The 26460-nt window shown below is 43.3% G+C and overlaps 1 protein-coding gene across 2 annotated transcripts in view; it reads left to right on the top strand.

Annotated features, from left to right (window-relative positions):
- TSHZ3 (teashirt zinc finger homeobox 3) overlaps positions 1 to 26257 on the top strand; it is a 110609-nt gene extending 84352 nt beyond the window's left edge. For both annotated transcript variants that reach the window (XM_035118228.2, XM_060276096.1), the window contains exon 3: positions 21194 to 26257. In XM_035118228.2, coding sequence (XP_034974119.2) covers positions 21194 to 24396 — 3203 coding nt within the window. In that variant the 3' untranslated portion in view covers positions 24397 to 26257. The remainder of the gene's footprint in view (positions 1 to 21193) is intronic.
- The last annotated feature ends 203 nt before the right edge of the window (positions 26258 to 26460 follow it).

Here is a 26460-nt window from a genome sequence, read left to right as displayed (position 1 = left end):
GCCTAAAGAACATATTTAGAAGCATAATTAGTTATAATTAGAAGCAAACAAACATAATTTGCACAAGGTAATTGATTATAAAAGATTAACAGGTAGCAGTAGTATTGGGAGGCACGCCGATTCAGTATTTAATGGTAATTGTCATTGCGGAAGGCTTGCGTGTAACAAAGAAGGAGAAGAAGGAAGGCTAAGTATCTTTTAAAAGTTTCATAAGCCTCCCTCTCCCTGATCATCTTAAAGCATTAAAAGATATCTTTTAAATAACCAGAGACACCATGTCAAATCCATCACATCACTTCCCATGATGGGAAGATAGACGTTTGACTGTTAAGCCTCTTGGCAGGAAATTTGGTAGTGACGTCCCATCTAATTTGTCAAGCACAGCAGTGGTCCTCCCTCGGCAGGAGGCTGCCAGCATGGGTCCTGACACATCACCTGTCTAGGTGAGCAGCCAGGAATTCCATCCAAAGTGACAGGGCGCTTATGCATCCCCATTCCAAGGAACAAGCACAATAATGTTTTTAGTCACTCGGTTCTGGAACAGGGCAGCGTCACGTGACTTGGCTGTCAAGCAAGTCACCTTTGACATCTGGTTATTATAAAGACAGCCTCCTCCTCCTCCTCCTTCCCCCCCACCCAACCGCTTCCACTTTTGCCTCAGTGGCTTCTCACGGAGGCTACATATGCAAATACTCAGCCAAGCCGGACCAGGCGTAAGGTGGCCATTTCTCCCTGGGGAGAGGAGTTTGTGCGTGGATGGTCATTGTTCATCTACATGTGCTAATTCATATTAAACTCTTTGATGTTTTAAACCCTGGCATTGCCCCAACAAGGGTGATGAGCTTCAAAAAAAATATAGGCCCAGATGCCAACATTTAAATGGGCAGGTCAAGTTCAAACCAGCCTCTTGGCTAAAGCGAGTGAGGTTGTATATTTCATACCAAAAGGACTGCTTGTCTTTGGTCAATACAGATCGTCAAATTCCCACACTGTAGAGAAGTAGGCAGGTAACTTTAAGATGATTTGAGCACTAAAACACATTTCCCACCACCCAATGTGTGTTTTGACACTGGATTAAATGTGCCTTTAACCTTTCCATGCCTACATTTACATGCTGATGTGACATACCTACAATTTAGGAATGTTAATACCTAATTTAAAAGGAAATAATAGATCTTCAAGGAAAGAATGAATTATTGTTTGCTGGTATTTTGTAGTATTGTGTCAAACACAGTCTGCTTTCATCACTTTTGAGAGTGATGGTCCCTGTTCTTTTAAAAAAACAAACCACAATAGGTAGTATTTGAAGCTCAGAGCCTGTTCAGGAAAGGACTTGGATATAGGACATCTGGACTGGAAGCTGTGCAATCCCTTACCTGAGATCAATTCATACATTGCATTTTTAATGGTGTATCGATGTGAGAGTCATTTGCACAATGTCACTTGTGAAGCAGGACCCTCATGGATTTGGAAGTTACTTTAGTGCATCATGGATCTGGTTGCCAGTGAAACCTATGCGTTCTTCTCTCCATACCACATCCTCCCCAACCCCTGATATCTGAGGCTATATGAGTGACTCCCTCAGTTTTCTACCTATATAAATTATTGTAGGTGAATCAGCACATTTTAAATGTACAGGAAGTAGCATTCTACATATGTGGAAAATTCTCTTTTGCCTTGGAAACATTTAAGAGTAGGAATGGGATAATTTGTGTGTGTGTGTGTGTGTGCGCGCGCGCATGTACACACACAAACACAGACAAGACTCGAGAATATGTATGCAAATATGCAGCAAGTTGGGCAGTCACACTCCATAAGGGCAAAGGAAAACAACCACAGCAGCAATCTCCCTATCTAGCTCGGGAAATGCTATTCTTTTCTCAAAGCCGCTGTATTTTCCCCCTTTCCCTTTCTGTCCTGAGTAGAAATTTAAAGCTAGGTCAGGACTAGCAGAAAGGGAGCAAAGCACACACCTTGCTGATCTTTCTTTCTCCCTTTCCTGCAGGATCCAAACAGTGAAAATGATCTTAAATAAGTAAAAACCAGCAACTTAATGGAAAAGCACGAGATTCCACCTACTTGTCTAATCGTCAGATTGGGAGCAAGGAGAGCAGCCTGTAATTCTTTCTTTCTTTCTTTCTTTCTTTCTTTCTTTCTTTCTTTCTTTCTTTCTTTTTACAAGCTTATAAAACAAAAATGCTTGTGGCACCAGCTAATCTGAAATGCTTTTAGCAGGCATTGTTCAGTAGCAATAATCTGTCAACAGATTACAATTTTGCTTAATTTTAATGCGGCTAACTTAAGATGGTTGTATAGTAAATTTATGCAACTGATCACAGTTATTAAATTACTGCATCTGCAAAAGAAGCAATCAAACCCCTTATTATGGTTGCTGTGAGTGAATGTTAAATGTCAAGGAGTTACCAATGCGCTGCAGGGAAGCACGTTACAGTTAAAGATGCATAAAATATCAGCACTTTTTTAATGCTTGTGCATTCAACAAAGACTCCCATCCTAATTAACTGGTATGGAAATAAATAATTTTTACAAACTACCTTAGAAACAGTTGTGCTACAGTCCCCCCCTTCCTTTTTTTGTCGTCAAAGTCTACTGCTTTGCAGCGATAGGCATGCCATTAGACACGTCTCTCTCTCACTCCCAGATGCTATGAAATATTTAAACCGCACATCGAAATTTTGAAAACACTATTATGAATCCAATGCTAAAAATGTAAATTATGGTGATCTATTTGATTGCACATCTTCAGGTTTCTGTCCCTTCCCTTTTCTTTTTTCACCCCAAAGGGGAAGGCAGGTCATACCTTGGTATATAATAATAAGGCTTTCCTGACTAGGAAGAGGCAAATCTGTCTATTTTCTCTCTCTTCCCGACACCTGTTCTAATTTCAACCGGAAGTCTATTCCATCCCATTTCAGCATCAGTCTACGTTTTTTTTCAAAAACAAACCCCACACAGAAATTCAAATTAAAAAGTATATTTAATTATCGAAAGTATCAAAATATGCATTTTAAACATTCTAACATTCATAGTTCTTAAAAAACTAAGAACCATGAGGGGGGTCTTTCAGGAAATACAAAATTCAGTGGCTAAGCAAGTTCTGAACACTAGTTTGGGGAAACAAGAAGCTTTGCCAGCTCTTCATCATGCTAACCACTCCATTGGCTCTTTGCTTGGTGGAAAGATGTTGAGCTTTTCATATAAATATTGACTTTCTTTTTAATAATCTTGAGATAGGTGCGTTATGTGGTGTTTTTTTTAAAAAAATGAAACAAAACAAAACAAAAACAGACTAACAGAAAGTTTTTGAAATGAAGAAGACCTGTGTTCGAAGTGCCAGAGGTTGCGAGGTTAGACAGCTTCTGGGATATGAACTCATCCAAGAACCAAGACTCCCATATTGAGTTTTTAGTGACAGAGATTCCAGCCAGCTAAAAAAGCAATTCTTATTGTCTCTGTGCTGGGCTACATGGATGAATAATCTGACCTAGTATTAGGCTGGGCTTCCAGTGGTCCTAAAAATGAAGGTAGGGTAGCAGCAAGAATGCCTAAGTGGCAACGTGAACCTCAAACTTCTTCTGTATCAATTAAAACACCCAAGAAACATATTTTTGATTAGGGAAAAAAAGCAACGACTTTGCAGTTGTCAGAATGTCACGGGCAATTTAATAATATGCACAAACATCTTTGGCTCTCAGACCAAAAAGATGGTTGCATGCAACATTTTCTGTCTGCTACCACAAGGACTCTCACACTGGCAGACAAGCAAGTTTTAACGTTGTGCAACAGCAGGTGCCAATGAAATGGTTGCGCTAGCAGAAACTCATTGCACAATGGATCGAACAATGAAATGGCCAGCAACCTGCTTGTGCATTCTCTTACACACGTGACTACAAAGTGGCCACCTGGCCTCACAACCTGCTGAAACCTTTCACATAACATTGGTCACCCGATAACAGCCACTGCTGAAGCAAGCACAATATGAGTCAGTGACCTAGATGCAAAAGGCTTCCCTACCTCCCCCAATTGCAAAACATCCAGACTCTCTCTCTTTCTATCTCTCTTTCAAATGGGATTTTGTCATGTTGACGTGGCTATTGCTCCTCTCTGCCTTTGTGCACTCTGTGGTGAAGAAAAAGGAAGTGGTAGAAAATGTCTCTCTCGTAGATAGATGATAGATGATAGATAGATAGATAGATAGATAGATAGATAGATAGATAGAGGGATCTCTGTTGGGATCTATAGCAAAAACAGTGATAGTATATATTTGTCCTCATCTGCATCCTCTTCTTCTTTTAGCAGCATCTCACAAGCACGTTGGGATATATGCCCCTTCATGTTCTCTCCACCATTCTCTGTTGTTTTTCTGTCAAGCCAGGTGTCCCCCATCCTATATTTCTGCATCTGATTATGCCTGTCTAAGTGCAAAACCTCACATTTGTCCCTATTCGAATTCATTTTGTTAGTTTTGGCCCAATCCTGATTCTACCTTCAGTTCTAAATTGATTTGTTGGCTGTAAACCATGGTGTGCTTTGGGTGGTCATTGGTGAGCAGGAAAGGTCTCGTAAATCTGTTCTTAAGGATAAAGAATTGAGGGGTAAAAATGCAAGTATGCATCTTACGCAGGGGTTTGCATGCCCGCCAACATTCCTCCGATGAAAATAGGGATGTCCTATTCCATTACTACTACTACTACTACTACTACTACTATACCAATACCCTGCCCATCTGACTGGGTTGTCCCACTCTGGGTGGCTTCCAACATATATACAAAACAAAACAAAACATTAAACATTTTTTTAAAAAACTTCCCTGTACTTCAGATGTCTTCTAAGGGTTGTAAAGTTACTTATCTCCTTGACTCCATACTTTTTGCATGACTCCATCCACTCCAACATTTGATAAATATAGGGGCACCCTAAGGAAAAAGCAGGACAGTCTGGGATCAAATCAGAAACCAGGATGGCCTCTGTAAATCTGAGACTGTCCTTGGAAAATAGGGACTCTTGGATGGTTTGGGTTTGATTCCAAGGGCAATGCATATACGTTAAATTCACAATATAGTCAAAATCTCATTACCCTAGGAGCCTGCTTTCTATAAGGCAGTTGGTGAGGGGGAGGGCAGAGAAGGAAGCAAGGCCAAGAGCTCAAAAGTGCTTTTTATGCTGGATCCACTTGTGGTTACCCAGCACAGAGAGAGATTGTAAATCCATGGCCTGGGCCTGGGCAAGGACTGTTCATCACACTGGCACTAAGAGTGGTGGGGTTGCTCTTGTGAGATGCTGCTGGACAATCCAACTTCCTGCAGGATCTCACAAGAGCATCCCCACCTTGTCTGTTTATAGTTGCAATTGCTCAAGTTAAATGGGTATAAGATGCGGGCCTACTTTAACTCTGTGCTGTTCACTCTAGAGTACAGCAATACAAGGAATGGACAAGCTTACCTCTACTAGTAGTCATCATCATTGTTTATTAAACTTTCTATTTTATTTTTTGTTTTATTAAACTTTTAAAGGACTTTTTAAGACTTTCAAATGTCCAATGGACGGAATTGACGTCTGGGGGGAATTTCTGAAAGGCGGCGCTTTGTCATGGATCTTAGGCAAGTCAGTTGGGGGGGATCACTTTTGTGGTGTTTTTGTAATACTAATAAGGGTTTTTTTTCCTTTTTTAAAAAAAAGCTCAGGACACTTTAGGGTGTCCTGGTTTTTCCTTTTTGAAATATGGCAACCCTACATTAAGAAAATTGCTTTGCATAAGTGTGTATTTTTTGGGGGAAATGTACATATATAAATACAGGGACCCAGGTGGCGCTGTGGTTAAACCACTGAGCCTAGGGCTTGCTGATCAGAAGGTCGGCGGTTCGAATCCCTGTGACGGGGTGAGCTCCCGTTGCTCGGTCCCAACTCCTGCCAACCTAGCAGTTCGAAAGCACGTCAAAATGCAAGTAGATAAATAGGAACCGCTACAGCGGGAAGGTAAACGGCGTTTCCATGTGCTGCTCTGGTTTGCCAGAAGCGGCTTTGTCATGCTGGCCACATGACCTGAAAGCTATACGCCGGCTCCCTTGGCCAATAATGCGAGATGAGCGCGCAACCCCAGAGTCGGTCACGACTGGACCTAATGGTCAGGGGTCCCTTTACCTTTACATGTGTATATTAGGAAGAATTGAGACCAAATGCTGATAAATTTCCACAACGACTTTTAAAATTGCAAATCATTGTAGAAACGTGGGGAACTGAACTTAAAGCTACAACAAAATGGAAATGAGGTAAAGACCAAAATTGACAGATCCCACTGTTCATCACTGACTGCTTTTCTTACTTTTGTTCCTTGTGTCTCTTCTACCTGCAATCTTTTGGTTTGAGAGTCTCATCTCTCCATCCCTATTTTATTTCCCCCCTGTCAATCTGTGACTTTGTAAGCTCCCTGGGGCAGAAACCTTTTTCTGCCACCACCACCCTGTCAATTGTTATCATTGGAGTTCTACCTCCAATGATGGCACTGCACTAAAATGATCACAGAAAAAGAAGTCCTTGCTAATTATCATATCTTTTTGAATTGAATCCAACAGTAAATTGCATAAAGTAGTGGACTCAACTGCCAGGTATAGACTTTTGTGTTACACCATTAATTCTGCCTTGCTGCAGAGGGATCCTTTTAAGGATTCCCCGTGGCACTGAAAAAAATATTCCGGTAGAGCATTAAGGAGTTTGCTTCTGAAATGTGTTTAATGTAAATATGCTGTCAGATACCCTTCAAGTAATTGACAAGAGCAGATGATTAGCAGTGTTCTCAATAGTGTTTTTGCATAATCTTACATTTTGACAGAACTCTTCAGCGTTGCCTTATTGTCAGCACTCCGCAATCAGGAATATTTTTCCTCTTTTTCTTCTTTCCTTGACAACGTTTACTTTGTCATTACAAATCTTGTAAATGGTCATTTAACTTGTTCAGTGTGCATGTACAACTTCCAATCGGAACACATCGGCGGGATCTTCCTTCACAGGGAGGAACTGTCAGCAAAGCAAACTTGGTGCATCTCGAAAGAAAGTAGGTTACTGGCAGTTTAAAAAAAATAAAGGGAAGAAGGAAGGAAGGAAGGAAGGAAGGAAGGAAGGAAGGAAGGAAGGAAGGAAGGAAGGAAGGAAGGAAGGAAGGAGACTAGCCCACATCTTTGAGCCTTTCATATTCTCTGTGTATGCTGATCCAATCCTAAAATACCTTCGGTGGAACCATGGGCCAGTTCAAACCTACCGGTATATTAACTGCCCATGATTTGTCGTCCTTTGATTTCTGACCTTTTCATAACTTGTACCCGAATGTGTTGACTGATTATCTTGAAAATTATTGCACTTGAAGGCTCACCTTGCACTGTATTCATGTATTTATTGGCAGCATTTGTAAGCCACTTTTCAGCATTTTGTGACATTCAGTTAAATAGTGTTCAGTAATGTTCTCTGTTATTTGAGTGCGGATCCTTACACAGCTGAGACAGTGCCATCCATACACAAGAGGGAGATATCCTCTGGCTGTTATCTCCACTGTGCAATGGCTGATTCACTTTGGAATTCCTTGCCCATTGACATTATTCAGGCATGGCAGTATTTTCTTCCTTTAGATACCTGCACATGATTTGGTTTTTGTTTTTGTTTATTAAAGGTTTTCTTGGTTTACAACGATGTGTGCAATGTCTCTCATAACATTTTTACAAATCAGCACATGGTTTGCTGATGACGGTTTTAAAATCTGTTTAAAACATTTCATTATCATTTCAATTGCTGTAAATATACTTCTATTTTTTAAAAAGTGGTGTGTGTGTGTGTGTGTGTGTGTGTGTGTGTACACACACCATAGATGTGTTTGCTGACCAGGGCTCCTTTGGGAAGAAGGGTGGGATATAAGTTTTAGAAATAATAAAGCCATAATAATCACTCAATGTTACAAACAGAAACGAAGAAGAATGTGTGAATCATCTTTACGAGAGAGCAGAGCTGGCCATTGCTCAGGCCATGCTTAGACAATGGTGCAGAAACTTGGACTGTCCTGAATAATGCTGGGTGTATATTTAAAACCACTGATGGATATTCCATGCTAAATGTTCTAAAGCAGGCAGCAGATCCTGGGTTAAGGCAGAGGGCAGCTTTTGAAGCTATTTGGGCAAATATAGACAGGGCCCTGGCCCTAAGTAGCTTAAGAGCAACAAAAGGAAGAAGTGAACAAAGTAGGCAAGGGAAGGACATGGCAACTGCAGTGCCATTTTCTTAAAGACCGGCTGCAGTCAAGAATGAGTAGCTCAGTGGTAGAGCATCTGCTCTGCATGCAGAAGGTCCCAGGTTCAATCCCTGCCATTTCCAGGTAGGACTGGGAGAGACTCCTGTCCGAAACCCCGGAGAACTGCTGCCAGTCAGTGTAGACCGTACTGAGCCTGATAGACCATTGGTCTGAGTCAGTCTAAGGCAGTTAGTTCCCTGTGTTACACTGATGGGCCAATGGTCCCATGGAACAGGTGTGTTTGAAGGTGGGATCTGAAGGCAGGAGAAGAAGTGGTACCATGTGCAATGGACATGGATTTTATTTTTAAGGACATTAGAGCCTATGCTACCTTTTCCATCACCATGCAGCTCTAAAATCCAGCCTCTGTGATTCATAATGGTGTACTCTATACTTTGTGTAAATAGTCAATATGATAAACTTTCTCCTTTATTTGAAGCATCACTCTTGTATCCTCAGCCCCTCTTTAATCTATCTCAATGGATTTCCGGCTCGTATAGATTTGGTCAGTGACAAGGGTTAGAGTAGTCTTGTAGAACATTTACTTGTAGCTGTGAAAAAGCCCACATTCATCAGGGGATTAAGTCGATCAGATTGTCCCAGGGATCAATGGGAGGCTTGTGTGATCCCTCTTAAGGCTCTAATGCATTCAACCTTCTTTTGGTGAACATTCATACACACACTCACACACATTTCTCCGTCTTAAAGCCATTTATCTCAGAATGTCAAATCGCAATAATTAACCATTATTGATCTTAAATTCAATTAACTTCATTAACACAGGTCATGATGAGGGTGTTTGCAAGGGAAAGGCATTGGACAAGTGCCTTTTTCTTCTGTGACATTGAAGCTCACAACTGGAACTGTAAAGTGTTCTCTTCACATACTGTGCTGAGGACACCTTTTTATTTTTGTATTGTTATTATTATTATTATTATTATTATTTTTAAAAAAGAGGTAGCTGTGGTTGGCACGATGGAAACGACATCTTCATCCCATTCCTGGTAATCTTTAAAAACCTGGTTGCCTCACCTCAAATAGGGTATTGTAAAGTTGGGAAAAGGTTCAGAAAAGGGCAACCAAAATAATCAAGGGCACAGGGTGACTTTTCAGCTTAGAGTAAAGGCAAGTAATAGGGGACAGGGTAGAAGTATATACAATTAATAATAATATATTTGTTTATGGTTGCAGCTGTATTGACCATCATGGTCATTTCAGCCACAGAACAAAATATAGATTATGCACTAATGATTTATAAAATTACATGTGGCATGGAGAAAGAGGATAGAGGATAGTCTTTCTCCCTCTCTCATAACATCCGATGAAGCTGAACGTCGGAAGATTCAACCTAGATTGAAAGCAGCATGCTGAGGATGAGCATAAACAATTCCAGATTCAGGGGGGGGGAAACTTAATTTTTGCACTGAAAATGGGTTGATATGTACACAGCTTCTATCTCTTATGGTTGCCCCTCTTCCTATTCTGGTTTAGACACAAATTAAAGTAAATGATCCTGAATTCCTGAAAGACTGCTGCCTTCCCTACAGACCTTCTCGGGCACTGGGATTGGCTGAGGGGGCCCTCTTGGTAGTTATTCCTCCCTTGGAGCCTCATGGGTAGTGATGGTGGCTTGGGAGAAGGCCTTCTTTGTGATGGCCCCTACGCTGTGGAACTCCCTCCCCACAGCACCTTCATTGTACAGCTTTCTTTGAATGCTGCACCTCTTGACCTTGGCTTTTGACACATGCGGTGTATATTTTTAGGATGCAAATTATTTTTATGGTTGCAAGTTGTTTTAAACTGTTTTTAATATTCTGGGACGTTTGGATGAAAAGAAGGAATAAAATAATAATAATAATAATAATAATAATAATAATAATAATAATAATAATAATTGCATTGTTTTGTTTTGTTATGCAGCTGGCATGTCCAGTTCCTGAGTTCATATCGTCCCCTGACTAATTGGCTTTTCATCTGTGGAACTAGTTCCTCATCATTTTGGATGTGTGATAACTTGCTGTATGTGTCTTTAGAAAATGGTTTCGCCAATATCATGAAAAGGGTGCCCACCTGCCTAATGTCAATTACATCCAGTTTGCCTCATTTAGGTTTTCAAATACTATAAACGAGCAGAAATTGTGGGGCAATTGGCTGGGCCGAAGTGGGGTGATGGTGGACAGAACGTGAATTTCATTTAGAAGCAAGAGTGCTAAGACGTTTAAAGGGTCATTTTGCTGCTTACCTTTCACGTCTCAGTCCTGCCATTCCAAACATGACAGTGGTGAGACAGTCTAGAAGCAAAATGGTCTGAATGTCCCTTTCTGAGTGGATGGAAGAAACAAGAGTTTCTTCTGAACATCTTGTGAAGAATCATAATAATTAAGAGTCCTTAGAGGCATATTGAGTGCCCTGATTCTTGGGTCTGCTTACATCCTAATGTTGGCTGTTGGCCTTATATCCGTTCCTTTCAGTGGACTGGCATTTTCCAGAGTGATTAAAACATGCCACCCAAAGACAGGCATGAAATGGGAAGTGATGGCATTTGGTATTTCTGGAATCAGTTCAGAAGACAGATTTGGTGACACATTTATCTACTCTTCCTCCTGCTTATTGAAAAACTTGCACCAGGAGGAATTTGGGGTAGCCTGAGCTGGTCTGACCCACCGATCTGATGGGTGGGTCTCCAAAGCATACCCTCGGGGAGGGGGGGGTGAAGAACCACCTGCCACTGATCTTTTATTTTAAAAAAACCCAGAAATATTCCTATTCTAAGAAATGCTTATTTATGTGGAAATGGTGTTCACTGAAAAGCTTGGTGTTCTTTAGGTTTATTAAAAGTATTTATTAGGTGGGACAAATCTGTGCTCTAGAGGGGGAGTGAATCCACTGGAACATAAGGACAGCCTACTGGATCAGGCCAATGGCCCATCTAGTCCAGCATTCTGTTCTCACAGTGGCCAACCAGATGCCCCAAGGGGAACCTGAACTTCAGAGCACTCTCCCCTCCTCAGGTATTGGAATCCCTAGTACTTTGACCCCCAAGAAGCATGTAATTATTTATTAATTCTTGCCTTCCCCAGGCACAAAAAAATACTAGCCATTCCTTCCGATCTTATCATTTGTGAAGCATCTTGATAAGCTGTTTTCAGCTTGGTGGGCTAGATAGATTTGGTGTTTACAGTAAGCCTGCAACTTACGCACAATTAACTTGTGTGCATTCGGCTTTACATGTGTGGCAGAATTTTAAAAATAAAAGGGGGCGGGGTTCCAGAAAAAATGACTTTGGCAATCCCACCCAACATTGAACCCAATGTGTTTTGACAATAGGCGATTTTGGCTTTGGGCGCGATCCTCGGAACCTAGCACATACATAAGTTGTGGACTTACTGTATATCATTCTGACTCAATCATTTCCTACTAGCCTGCCAAAGTTTGTCTTGGATTGCAATGGGCTCAACTTGGCACTAGCAAATGGGGCCAGCCCAGAACGTTTTGCTCCTTCAACCACAATAGCAGATGGTGCCCAGTCCCTGAGTCAAAGTACTCAAGGTTGAGACAGTTATGATGATACCCGAGATAAAAAAATCCCACAATTGCGTGTTTAGACCTTTAAACCTCCCCGTTAAATAAATTCACACAAGACCCAAATTTTTGGTTTGGTTTTTTGCAGGATAAAGGCCACAACTTTATTGATTACAGCAAGTGAGTGGTTGCATAGGCTCTGGTTCGACTAGCTCCCTGCACCCTTGCAGGTAGCGCTGACCCAGGGCTCTACCATAGGTCAGCCTAAGGTGAACACCCACAATGGCGGAAAGCCAGGGACATGCTATGTCCACCACCCAGATGTCCCCCTGGACTCAGGCACAGGCACAACCCCTCTCAGGGTTGACCAAACCATTGAGTCCCTGGATTCCTTTAATGGAATACCCCTTCACATAGGGATGGCAAGAGAGTTCCCCCATCCTTATCACCTAAAGCAGAGCTTATCCGCCACACAAGCCCCACGCTCACCGCCAACCACTCACACCTGTAAACAATCCCTTAATCCCTTAACCCCACTGACATGGAGGTCAGCCATAAATCATTCCCAGTCACAGACAGATGAACCCCATCAAGCCTGTAAAGGGACGCATTGCAATAGGTAATGCCTGGGTGATGGATCACCGTCCCTCCCAAGGCTAGAACCTCCTTGGTCACTGCACTCTGGACACGCCTCCTGGCCCTCGCGGTGGCAGCCGGGCAACAACTTCCTCTCCATTCGCGTCGCGGCAGCAGTTGCAACCAGAATATTTTGAATCCAGGAAGAGCTGCCTTCAACTCTTACCTTCCCTGGAGGCGCTCGCGCCGGAAGGCCTCGGGGCTTCCCGGAGCCCTCTCACTGGCAGCAGAGGCCAGGTAGGCGCGCCATGGAGCCAGCTGAGAGAGCCCCCCTGGCACAGCGTTAGGGCCTGGCGTGCCGGGCGACGGGGGGAGCCTCACGGTGGCCCCCGCACCTCACAGCGGGGCCACGCTGTGCCGGAGGCCGCCTGGCAGCTTCTCATGGCCCTGTCTGTCTCCCATGGGGCCGGAGATGCCGGATTGAGTGGGGAAGAGGGCTTCGCTGCTCAACGCTGCCTTCTTCCCTTCTTCCCTTCTCCCAGCAGGCTGGGGTGCCTGGGTGGGCCCGGGCCGCGGCAGGGCCTTCCCGGTCATCTTCTGCGACTCCGCTGCTTGCTGGCTCCACACGGCCTCCCCCCTTCCGAGGGTGGGCCACAGGGCCTGGGTGGGTCTGGGCAGTGCCAGGAGGCCTCCTGGCCGTTTCCTTGTGCCAGCAGGGCGCTGCGTTCCTTCCCACCAACAGGGCGCTGCATTTCATTGGTAGAGCTGCTGCCATGATAATGTAGGATAAGGAAGGAATGGAAGAAGGCTGAATATTTCTTTCTCAGTAATTTTTGATTTCCCCCTGTCCCTGCTTTCCTCTCAGCTTGGAAGAAGTTTAGAAGCTATAGTCTGATATCCCTACAGAGCACATCTAACACATAAAAATGAAGTTTTGTGCAGCGGTAGTTTTTAATGTGCCATATTTTCCAGAGACAGAGGCCCCCTGAAAAGCTAGCCAAATATTCTTTTTGAAATGAAAAAGGTGTGATTCATAGCCTCATTCTTCCCACTCTAATCAGTTAGCATATACAGCCCAGAGCACAAACTCTCTACTGGGCCAGGTCTTGGTAGCAAGTGCAAATTGATGGCACTGTGCAGAATCCTCAATTTGATTCCAAATCTAAGCAGTGTGTGTCCAAGGTTTCAGTCACTAAATCAATAAGGAATCGCTTGTTTGGGCTTTGCAAAAATCCACATAGTCTGGAAATTTTCCCGGGCGGCTGCACACATGACACATGTACACATTTCCGTGAAGCTGAGGGAAGGATTCCAATGTTTTGGCTTTGTTCTGCAAAGGTGAAATAGTAATAAATAGGGCCATGATTATGTTCATATCATGGCAGAATTTACACGGCATTTCAATTGCTGCTTTATTGGCCCCAAAGGGTGGAAGATAGAAAGCAACTATGATGATAGCAACGTTTGTAAGAATTCCCAAACTTGCATGTTAACCTATCTACAACCCCTCAAAAGCCTGGTTTTATAAATATGGAATCCCAAAAGATGCGCACTCGAACTTCTTTTTTCTTTTTTTATTCTCACAAATCCACCATTAACAACCTTTTTACTGCCTCTTTTGACCCTACTTCTAAAACCAGAAGAACAATCTTGGGCCCAGAAAGATTCCAGAACAGGTAGTTCATTACTGTTAGTATGTGTACCAGCTGACGCTCTTATACAAATGTTGCCATGCAAATTCATGTAGTGTGCCTCGGTTTCTCTGCTGTGTTTCTCTGCTTCTCTGTTACACACACAGAAAGAAATCCGAGCATATTGTACTAACTTGAATAGTGGTGTATTCGAGTTTGGCTTCAGAGAAAGAGGTCCTCTAACCAACAGGACCAGCCTGAGGAGATACGCTGCCTGAAGCGAAAAGCAACGATGGCTTCCCTTTTTCAATTTCATTTACGGAAGCTGGATGAACTGGCAGCTGCGGACAGAGTTCTCCACTGTATCTGAAGGCAACATCCTAGCTTAGGGGCAATAGGGCAAAATGTGCATACTTCCAGGACTTTGAAAGTTACTTTTGCCCATGAAGGTGGTAATCTGTGGCCCTGTGATAGCAGCGAAATATGCAGGACAGGACATAGAGTTGTATAAGAATCAGACTAAATCGTGATTGGCTACAGCAGAAAGTGGGGTGGGCATGGCAGTAGGGTAATGGTATCACTCCACATTCCACCAACCGTTGCTGACAGAATGGTCTTCTGTCAGGGTTAGGAAGCACCTCAACCTCTGTCAGGGTTCAGAAGCACCTCAACCACCTGAGCCAGGTGCCCAGCGTCTCACTGGGTGGCCAGGGCGAGAGATTCCAGCCATTCAGGGGCCCTAAACTGAGCATGCCATGGCCAATCTCTCCCCTTGCCACAGGGGGGCTTCCTTCACTATTTTGATCCTGCCTCATGACATCTCCACCAATATGCAGAAGTACAAGCATCACCTAGCAAGAGTAAGTCTGAAATCATTGAGGGAATGGTGTGGGGGGGGGGAGATGGAACCAGGCAAGAGGGCAGTTACGGTTGGGAGAAAAATTCATTTCTGGCCCTGTCAACCAGCAACCCAAGTAGCTCAGTGAAAGACTAAGATTGAGGGTGGGTGGGATGGGAAGCTCACTAGGGGCAATATGGCCCTGAGTGCATGTGAGTGAAGCCTTTGAAGGCCTTACCCTTCCTCCTTCTCACGAGATCCCTCAGAATGACGCCACCCTGCAAGACCTCGTGATAGGGCAAGGGAGATGCCACCCCCAGTGGGCAAAGTCAACCCACACACAGTGGTGCCTGGAGCCAGGCTAAACAGTTATGGAGAATCCTAGGAACTGCTGTTTGTTAAGGCTGCTAAAAATTGTAGCTTGGGGTGTATGTGTGTGTCTGTGAGCACCCTTAAACTACAGTTCCCAGGATTCCCCCATGACAGTTAACAGTTGTATAATAGTGCTTTAAATGAACGGTTTGGATGTGACCTAGATTATGCAAAAATAAAATAAGACGATAGGTGTATTGGGGTGTACATTCCTCATCACAAATAACCCCCGTGCCCTGTCAAATCTGCATTCAAATAGAATTGTGTTTTCAAAGAGGTCAGAAACTACAACCGATTATTTGCAGTTACAAATCAAGCACCCTAAAATGAACAGTTGAATCAAACTTGTGTCACTTCATACCACACACTTTTCATTTGAGGCGGCTTACACATTCAGCTCCAAGTTTTCCAGTGATTATCCATCAAGTGATGTGTTACCGAGTGATATGTGTGAGAGACAGCAAGAACAGGCTCGAAACTTTCTCAACCTGGGTGGCTTCAGGCATAAAAAATTTGGAGTCCTTCTCTTGAATACATCAAAACAAAGATGGAAGGGAATGAAAGGGAAATTAGATGCATAACATAAATTTGCAGAGTTCTGTGTTTTGGGGGATGGTAACTGCTGTAATAGAAGAAAACACGTTTTCTGTTATCGCTCCCATTGTATCCTCATCTGTGTAATTGTCTTATTTGAATGCATAGCATTAACACCTTTGACTTGAACTTCCTGAATGCAGTACCAATCAGGAATCATAGGATCTGGCTTGTTCAGTACGCCCAAGGCATGGCTGCAGCTCAGAGTTCCCAGATTCAGTCCCCTACCTCTCCAGGTAGGGTTAGTGTAAAATCCTGGGGAGCCACTGCTAGTCATTGTAGACCAGCTGTTTTCAGCCTTGGGACCCCAGACATAGTTGGATTACAATTTCCATCATGCTTGACAATTGGCTGAGCTGGCTAGGGATGATGGGTTTTTTTAGTCCAAGCGACAACTGAAGATCCAAAATGGAAGAACTCAAGCATAGACAATGCTGCTCCCACCTTTGAGAGGGCGTGGAGGCGCATTTATCACATCCCAACTACTTGTGCCATAACCTGTGTGATCTCTGTGCTTCAGGTAGCCATCTCCTTTTCAGGGGATGGAGCATAGATGCAGTGAGGGCATGGTTTGTGCCTAAAGTGAGCTTTGAGGAGGAGTTTGAAAGGTAGAGTTGGTGCAACCTCACAATTCTGTCGTAGCTTCCATTAGAAAGGAAAAGAGAGACCTTTAGATGGTTGAATGTGGTGCGGCTGGAAGAAGAGGTAATATGAGTTCTAGGTCTGAAGGTGGCAGGGAACAAGGCCACAGAGGGCTCCGAAGGGAAGGTTGAGAAAATTGTGGCAGTTCTGGGAGCAGGCAAGAAGGCAATTTTAATGATGGGCATGCCCTGGGCTATGAGAGAAGTGAATGGTTTTTGTCATCAGAGTCAAAGGTCTGGAGAGAGGTGAGAATTAAGATGGGGCAGTGGAAGAGAGGAAAAGATAGAAGATACAGAGCATGAACCTGTTTAATTCTATTCTATTCTATTCTATTCTATTCTGTATTGCCAAGAGGACAGGGAAGAGGAAGGGCCTTATCTTTGCAATGTTGGAAAAGGAGGAGCAACTTGACCTGGAGATGAGGATGGACTAGTATCCAGATTGCAATCTAATGCTCTAACACTTCACTGAATTTTGCAGTGCTATTATCGACTGAAAATGTACTGGAATATGTAAAACTGAAGGGTATCTTAGGCTAAAATATATTTAGAAATGCATACATTGAGATAAAATACACATTCAAATATTTTGTGAAAAAATATGCATTTAAACACATATCCAAATATGGATTTGCATGTGGATTTGTGAAAAGAGCTTCTCAAGTTCACCCAACTCTCCATGATGCGGACCCTTGGAAATGAACACTGGCCCTCACTCAGCCTGGCGCCCTCCAGATGTTGTTGGACTACAGCTCCCTTCAATTCTGACAGGTGGCTGGATGAGCCTAATGTCAGTTGTGGTGGTGTTTTTGCTGTCATTATTACTTAAAGCGTTTGTACCCTGCTCTTCAGCCAAAATGGCTCCCAGGGTGGTTTATGTACAATCAGGTAACACAGGCAGGCAAGCTTAAAATATATGTAAAAATGACACACAAGGGAAAGGAGACAAGGAGGGAAGGGGGGAGGGGAGCAAACTCAAGGACCAGTTCTTAGATAGTAGCTTTTATCATGACCAACTGGCATAGAAACAATTCAGGGTAGGAGTTACCTGATGGAGCTGGTCTTTTGGCAGACCTGTTGGAACAAGGCCTTCTTCTCATCTCTCCCACCGAAGCAGCCTGATGGAAAAACATGAATGGAGTTTGAGGGTGCTGCCCCAATCATAGCAGTGTGGTTTGTCAATGATCTTTCAAATCACAATTAGGGCAAACTGTGATCTGAAAGGTGGCTTCAGACTGACTTTTGAGCACCCAACAAACCATGGTTTGAGAACTGACTCAGATATGGACATGAAAATTAACTCTTTTTGTGCCTGAATCCTGCCATAGTGTTGTAGACCGCAATGAAACTCCCTTGTGGAAATATCAAGAAGGTCACTTGGAGAGGTGGGGTTGTATAGAAGGGTAGCATGTTGTTGTTATTCTTGTTGCCCACCCTGAGACCATAGAGTGAAGGGTGGATAATTAACAATAACAACAACAATGATACTAGTCAATATAATGTTGGCAGGTTTAGGGAGTGTGAATGATGGAAGCCACATTGGAAGGGAGGGGACAAAGGAGTGCTTGGTGGACTTTTGAGACAATGAGAAGGAGGAATATGTTGCATGCCACTCCCTGCCAACTCCACACACACACACACACACACACACACACACACACACACCAACCTCCATGTGTTGGGTAGAAGATCCCAAGGAGGAGACCACACGCTTAGCTGAATGCAGAACTTCTGCTCAATGTGTGGAAGACTGAGGGGTGATGGGATGAGCAGGGGGAGATGGGGACAGCAACATCAAGTGCGGGACTAGGTGCTTGTAGACCATTTCTGTATAACCTTCGAATGTGTGATACCTCATTCCTGAAGAAAGCTATGAAGGATTCTTAGAATGGTGGGGTTCAGGGCAGTGAAGCAGTTAATGTGACTTACTCACATTTCTGTTGGCTTCAGAAAGACTTCGTACAAAAGAACCAGGAGTTAGCAGCAGTTGTAAAGCATGAATCAAATCAACCCATTCATTCAAAATTAATGTTCCTGACGTTTCTGGTGAACAGAGTAATAAGCATTGCTATCAATCCATCAGTCCTTGGGGTAAGTCTCCCTGCAACCCACCCACCCACCCAAGCACACACACACATACATACATACATACATACATACATACATACATACATACACAGTATTCAATACACTTCTGATACTCTTGCAAATTCCAACATGGGGATTCCCTGTAGATTCCTAATTATTCAGAATTCATTGATTCTACTACCTGCACACATTTAGAGTAGCAAGTCTCATTTGCTATGATCTGAGTTTGAAAATAGTTGAAGATATCTTAATGCATATTTTTCCCCTGGTTGCGTTGTCTGGTTGTGAAGAACAGCAGGGCAGGGATGCAGGCCTGGTGGAAATGTCAGCTGGCTAAATTCATGAGGAACAGATCTATCAAGAGGCTATTAACACTGAAAGGAACATGTTCAGGAGTAGCAACTGTTTTGGATAGGCAACAACAGTGGAGAAGTGTTACCTTCAAACCCTTCTCTAGGGATTCCCAGAAGTACAGTACCTCTTTGATCACTTTGGAACAAGATGCTGAACTAGTTGGAGAGTTGGCCTGTTCCACTGGGGATCTCTTATGGCAGCCTTGGCCAACCTGGTGCCCTTCAGAGGTGTGGGACTACAACCCCCAACAGCCCCAGCCAGCACACCCATGCTGGTGGGATTTCAGGACAAAAGGACACAAGAGGAGCTTCCTGGATCAGGCCAATGGCTCATTTACCACTGCTTCCTGTCCTCACAGTGGCCAACCATGTGCCCACAAATGGAACCCAAGCACAGCAGCACTTTCCCTGCAACTGGGATTCAGAGGCATTCTGCTTCCAACAGCAGAGGTAGAACATTGCAGTCATGGCTAGTGGCCATTGATAGCCATCTCCTCCGTGATTTTTTTCTAATCCTCTTTTTTAAGCCATCCAAATTGGTGGCCAGCGCTGGGCAAGTTTCATAGTTTCAACTCTGCGCTGTGTGAGAAAGTACTTTCTTTTGCCTGTCCTGAATCTCCCAGCATTCAGCTTCTTTACATGACCCCAAGTTCTTGTAGTATGAGAGGAGATTTAATCATTTTAAATAGCCGCCTGAGTCACCGAAAACCTTAGTGCAACCTCAGACCCTCATTTCTCATCCTTGAAAGAAAACACAGTGCAGTGCAGGTTCTCTGTTGGGTACCCCTGTAGCTTATGGTGAGTAAATATTGACAAAGTAGTCTAAAGAGCAAACACTTTGACATTTGTAATGTCCACTGGAAGATCTTGTATATATTTATTCTGGAAGAATAAGGGCAGCATACAAATTTTCCCAATCTCGCTTCGGCTGTCATTCTCCTTGTTCTTGCTTCATGTCAAGAAGTCTTTGCAATAGTAATTGGACATTTGTAGCACAAGTAATAGAGATGTTGGATCTCTGTTAGGATAATATTTCCACATTGATTCACATGATGTCCCCTCCTAGCTTTTCCCTATCTGAAATTAATTCCCATTTAAGAAGAAAAAAAGAAACTCAGGACTTCAGGTCTTCCAGGAAGTCCTTATTACTGAATGTTGACTACTCTTGTACATCTTATTACTTACCTAGTAAGTACCTAATACTATAATCAATAATCCATAATCATCATCATAATAATTTATTACTTGTCCTTTACCCTAAGGTCCCAAGGCATTGAAATACAATATTTAAAATGGTTTAAACCAAAAAAAGCAACAGACATAACATAAAAAGAAATAAAACAAAGAATCAAAAATGTGAACCATAAAATTTCCTTGCACTTTTTGTTTTGCTAACAAATCAACAACATGATTTGTTTGTTTGTTTATTTAGGGGGGGGAATAAAAACAGCTTACAATAATAAAAAAATGCAATCACAAAAATAAGGTGTGGCAATTTGTACAAAATTTAGAAATTAAGAAACTGGGAGCATGGAGGGCTGTAATGAATGGTTCATGGCTTACGTTCTGGAAAAAGTACTGTATCAGGAAATTCAGAACTCCAAAACCCAGAGCAAAATGAGGACGTAAAAAGATTTGAACTTGTCGCTACTTCTGGGCTCAAAATGCCTTCTGCGGCTAAGCCCTCACTCTCAGTGTAATGCCTGCTTTTCTAAGCAGCCCCAACATGCAAATATGAGCTTTTAATTTTCTTGTAATTGAGGCACTTTTGTTGTTGTTGTTTGTGAGATTTTTTCCTTTATTGATGTTTTTATGTTTTATTAAAGATTGGTTCTCAAAAATGTAATGAGTAAAAAAAAAATCTGGCTTAATTTAAATTGTGAATCTGTCTGTTAAGAAATACATTAGGGGTAGGAGAAGCATAAGACATATTAATTGACAGACAGGAACTGCTGTCTCTGAGGTTGATACAAGTAATTTATTACTTTAGAAATGAATGCCACCTCCAGAATGTGCTTCATTAATTTCAAATTTAGTTTTAATTTCAAGCTGTTGCCCCTTGAGAAGAATAAGGTGGCAAATTATGTTCGAAGAGCAGATTTCTCTCTCTTCCCCCCCTTTCCTCTTGCTTGGAAGAAACACTAAATTTTAACTGTTTAATTTTAATAAATAAATGTGGTTCTTTGAGTGAAATATGCCAGCTGCTGATATATAACATGAGACCAGCATTTGCTAACGCCAATTTTCTCTCTCTGCTTTTCCTTCCTCTTTTTTTACTCTGCTAGCTTACGTTTCGGATGAGCTGAAGGCAGCAGCAATGGCAGAAGATGACCTAGAACCTGACGACAACGTGGTCGACGGAGAACCTTCTGCCAAATATGCCTGTCCGGAGAAGGACTTCACTAAGAACTGCCAGAGCTACCAGAACTCTCCAGCTGCTGAGTTTTCCAGCCATGAGATGGACAGCGAGTCGCACATCAGCGAAACCAGCGATCGCATGGCCGACTTTGAGAGCAGCTCCATCAAGAATGAGGAGGAGAGCAAGGAGGTCTCCATCCAGCTGGAGGAGTCCGTTGTCTCGGACAGCTTGGAGCAGATGAAAGCTGTCTACAATAACTTCCTCTCCAACTCCTACTGGTCCAACCTGAACTTGAATCTCCACCAGCCAACCTCTGAGAAGAACAACAGGAGTAGCAGCAGTAGCAGCAGTAGCAGCAGCAGCTGCGGGAGCGGCAGCTTTGACTGGCATCAGACGGCCATGGCAAAGACGCTGCAGCAGGTCTCACAGAACAGGCTCCTTCCTGAGCCTAGCCTTTTTAGCACAGTCCAGTTGTATAGACAAAGCAGCAAGCTTTATGGCTCCATATTTACTGGGGCCAGTAAATTCCGCTGTAAAGACTGCAGCGCTGCCTATGACACGTTAGTGGAATTAACGGTGCACATGAATGAAACGGGACATTACCGGGATGACAACCACGAAACAGATAACAATAACCCTAAAAGGTGGTCCAAGCCTCGTAAGCGCTCTTTGCTCGAAATGGAAGGCAAAGAAGATGCCCAGAAAGTCTTAAAGTGCATGTACTGTGGCCATTCATTTGAGTCGCTTCAAGACTTGAGTGTGCACATGATCAAAACAAAACATTACCAAAAAGTGCCTCTGAAGGAACCCGTAACCCCTGTAGCAGCAAAAATAATCCCAGCCCCAAGAAAGAAAACATCATTGGAGCTAGAACTTCCAAGTTCTCCAGATTCCACTGGTGGGACACCAAAAGCAACATTTTCTGATGCCAGCGATGCCCTTCAAAAGAATTCCAATCCTTACATCACACCGAATAATCGCTATGGACACCAGAACGGTGCCAGTTATGCTTGGCATTTTGAAGCAAGGAAATCTCAAATTCTCAAGTGCATGGAATGTGGGAGTTCCCATGATACTTTGCAGGAGCTCACTGCCCACATGATGGTGACGGGACATTTCATTAAGGTCACCAACTCGGCCATGAAGAAAGGGAAGCCTATCATAGAGGCCCCTGTCACACCAACGATTACAGCTTTGCTTGATGAGAAAGTACAGTCCGTGCCCCTGGCAGCCACCACCTTCACGTCTCCTTCCAACACGCCCTCTAGCATCTCCCCAAAATTAAACATGGAGGTAAAGAAAGAAGTTGATAAAGACAGAATCATTCCTGATGAGAAGATGAAAGACAAGGAAAAATCGAGTGAGGATGAGGAAAAATATGATATCTCCTCAAAATATCATTATTTGACTGAAAATGACTTGGAAGAGAGTCCCAAAGGGGGACTGGATATCTTGAAATCTTTAGAAAACACGGTCACGTCGGCTATTAACAAAGCTCAGAATGGCACACCCAGTTGGGGTGGCTACCCCAGTATTCATGCTGCCTACCAGCTGCCCAACATGATGAAATTGTCCCTAGGTTCTTCGGGGAAAAGTACTCCTTTGAAGCCGATGTTTGGAAATGCTGAAATAGTATCGCCAACGAAAGGCCAGCCTTTGGTGTCCCCGCCCAGCAGTCAGACGTCCCCTGTGCCAAAAACCAACTTCCATGCCATGGAAGAGCTGGTCAAGAAAGTAACCGAGAAAGTGGCCAAAGTTGAAGAGAAAATGAAGGAGCCTGAAGCAGGGAAGCTATCTCCGATGAAGAGAGCAACACCTTCGCCATGTAGCAGCGAAGTCAGCGAGTCCCTCAAGATGGACACTTCCAATGACATTGGGTTCAAAAGCCAACAGAATAGCCCTGTTTCGCAGAGGGAGAGCTGCAAGGACAGCCCAACAGGAGAACCAGTGGAAAATGGTAAGGAGCTTGTCAAGACCATCACAAGTTCCTTGAGCAGCAGCACAGCTATTATCACCGACCACCCTCCAGAGCAGCCATTTGTAAACCCATTAAGTGCATTGCAGTCTGTCATGAATATTCATCTTGGGAAGGCAGCTAAGCCTTCCTTGCCTGCCCTTGACCCAATGAGCATGCTTTTTAAAATGAGCAACAGCCTAGCGGAAAAGGCAGCTGTGGCCACCCCACCTCTGCAGTCCAAGAAGCCAGACCACTTAGACCGTTATTTTTATCACGTCAACAATGACCAGCCCATAGATTTGACGAAAGGGAAGAGTGACAAAAGCTGCTCTTTGGGTTCAGCGCTTTTGTCATCCACATCGGTGTCTTCAGCATCCTCTTCATCTACAGTGACAACGGCAAAGACATCTGCGGTTGTGTCATTCATGTCAAACTCGCCGCTACGCGAGAATGCCTTGTCAGATATCTCTGATATGCTGAAGAACCTGACAGAAAGTCACACATCAAAATCCTCCACGCCTTCCAGCATCTCTGAGAAATCTGACATTGATGGGACTACAATAGAGGAACCGGAAGAGGCGACCCCGGCTCAGAAGAGGAAGGGGCGCCAGTCCAACTGGAACCCTCAGCATTTGCTCATTCTTCAGGCGCAGTTTGCAGCCAGCTTGCGGCAGACATCGGAGGGGAAATACATCATGTCGGACTTGAGCCCTCAGGAGAGGATGCACATTTCCAGGTTTACAGGGCTCTCAATGACCACTATTAGCCACTGGCTGGCCAATGTGAAATACCAGCTCCGAAGGACAGGGGGGACAAAGTTCCTTAAAAATTTGGACACTGGGCACCCGGTGTTCTTTTGCAACGACTGTGCTTCCCAAATCAGAACTCCTTCGACGTACATCAGTCACCTTGAATCTCATCTAGGTTTTAGGCTACGAGACTTGTCCAAACTGTCCAGTGAGCAGATCAACAATCAGATAGCACAAACAAAGCCGGCCTCCGAGAAACTGTTGACGCCTTCGCCGGAGGAAGAAATAGGGACCTCCTACCAGTGTAAACTTTGCAACAGGACTTTTGCAAGCAAGCATGCCGTTAAGCTCCATCTCAGTAAAACACACGGGAAGTCTCCAGAGGACCATCTTCTCTATGTGTGTGAACTGGAAAAGCAGTAGCATTTGCTTTTGACACACACCCAAACCACAACGACAATTGTACTTGGCTTTGAGGGAAACTGTCCACAACAAAACAAAACAAACCCGCCTTAAAGCTCCCCTTTTAGTTTCTGTTCTTGGCACATAATTTTTACTTTAACTCTGGGGTGTCACTCTTGGCCTGAACGACTTCTCTCTTTCGTTGTATAACTGTACAGTGTTTAATAGAGGTGCATAATCAGCTGTTGTTACTGGTAAAATATGAAGGTTAAAACGCAGTGGTAAGTGTTTGGAACTTTGTGTAAATTGGGGTTTAGTTGCTGTGCATCCCTCCGATGCATTGAGCTGCATGCATTAACAAGACAGTTTAATTAAGCATTTATTAACTAATTCTAGTGCACTTTTTCCATGGTGATTCAAGTGTGCTGGTCGTTCTCACCCTGTAAATTTTTAGCCCTCTGAGTACTTTGAAGCACTTTTGCATTAATTTGGTTTTTTAAAAAATAAGAATAATAATTATTATTATATCAATGAAGTATGTATATGTTTTCCTTTTTAAAAACAACAACCCCCTTACAGCTGAGGAGACATTCAAGCAACTCTAAGAATGGGCTTGAACAAGACATGCCACAGTCCATTAGTTGGCTGCGCATCTGGCTGGTTAAGTTTGATTATAATGTTTGAAGGAGAGGATTCACCCAGGGAATGCAGACCAGCTTCTCCTGTGTGAGTTTCCCTTTGGCTGTTGCATGGAATTGCTACCAGCTTTATGCGCAAGGTGCTTGAGCAGCTAGGTGGTGGCACTTCCTGCGATGTCCAAAATCACTTCTGTTTCAGGGATCCGATACCTTGTTTCAGCACTTCCAGTATCCATAGGCCAGATTGTTCAGCCTGTCTTCGCCCAGACTCGCCTTTCTTCCCTTAGTTCTTATGGCTGGTGTGGACCAGCAGTCCTCCCAGCTTGGCTTTTTGTGATGTTTGCTTGGACTTTCCACAGGCAGCAACTGATGGCGTGGCGCTGCTACGCTGCTCACCTCACCTCCATCCAACTGAGTTGCTACGGCATACCGGGATGGAGTGGAGAAGGGGCAAACTGGTGGCAAGGTCAGTGTGGTGCAAACACACTGCAAGAGCCCTGGATTCGCTCTGCCACGCTTACACTGCACTGACCTCACCAACACCACCAAGGCCCTCCTCTTTTCTGTCCCAGTGTGGGGCTGAGACTCAGTTGGGCAGAACTCAGAGCAGCAGTGGAGCCCTGCCACACCATTTGCTGTTATCCACAAAGAAAGCTACTTTTATTTCTCTGGGACGTGTCTTGTGAATCTGGTTATAGGCTACCGTGCCAAATGGGGACCATAGGATGCTCTTTCTGGATATGCCTTTTGTTGGAATTATCTATCGCACCCCCACAACTGCAGGGGTGGCACCCATCGTGAACTTTCAGGCTATATTATTTTCACATTGAAACGTCGATGTATATATATATATATTGTACAGATTTCAGAATCCTCATATGGAAAATGTGATTGTGGACAATGCCATTTCTTCTTCTTCAACGTTTTTATCAAGGGTGAATTTTTTTGTACCTAATATGCTCCAAGTATAAGTGGTACCTATAAATATATAAATATATATATATAAATATATAAAATAATATTGTATATTTCTTTTCTAGGTCAAAAGGTTTTCTTTTAACATCTGAATAATGTAAATTATATGAAAAGATACACTCGATAGCATTTATAAAGTGTTCAAAAAAAGAGAAAAACATTATTCTTGAAGCAAAGTATGGTTGTTTTCCTTTTGCTATACAGTACATCTATATTGATAGAGGTTCATGTTTAAATTATACATATTTATTAGTTGTTTGCTACCTTTTTTAAAAGAAAGAAAGAAACATTCTGATAAATGAAGCCACAAACTGGCGTGCATTACACCTAATTTTGCACAACATGAATTTTAAAGGTATTTATTAGTAAAATGAATAATAATAATAAAAATTCAAAAGCGAAAAAATTCAAAATCAACTCAGTGCTCAAAGGGTTAAATCTATTTGGGGGTGGGAGAATTGAAGGGGGAAAA

This window comes from Zootoca vivipara, chromosome 6 (genome assembly GCF_963506605.1).
Source record: "Zootoca vivipara chromosome 6, rZooViv1.1, whole genome shotgun sequence".
Classification (NCBI taxonomy): Eukaryota; Metazoa; Chordata; class Lepidosauria; order Squamata; family Lacertidae; genus Zootoca; species Zootoca vivipara.
The sequence above is the reverse complement of the archived record's forward strand: the minus strand, read 5'-3'. Positions and strand labels throughout refer to the sequence as shown.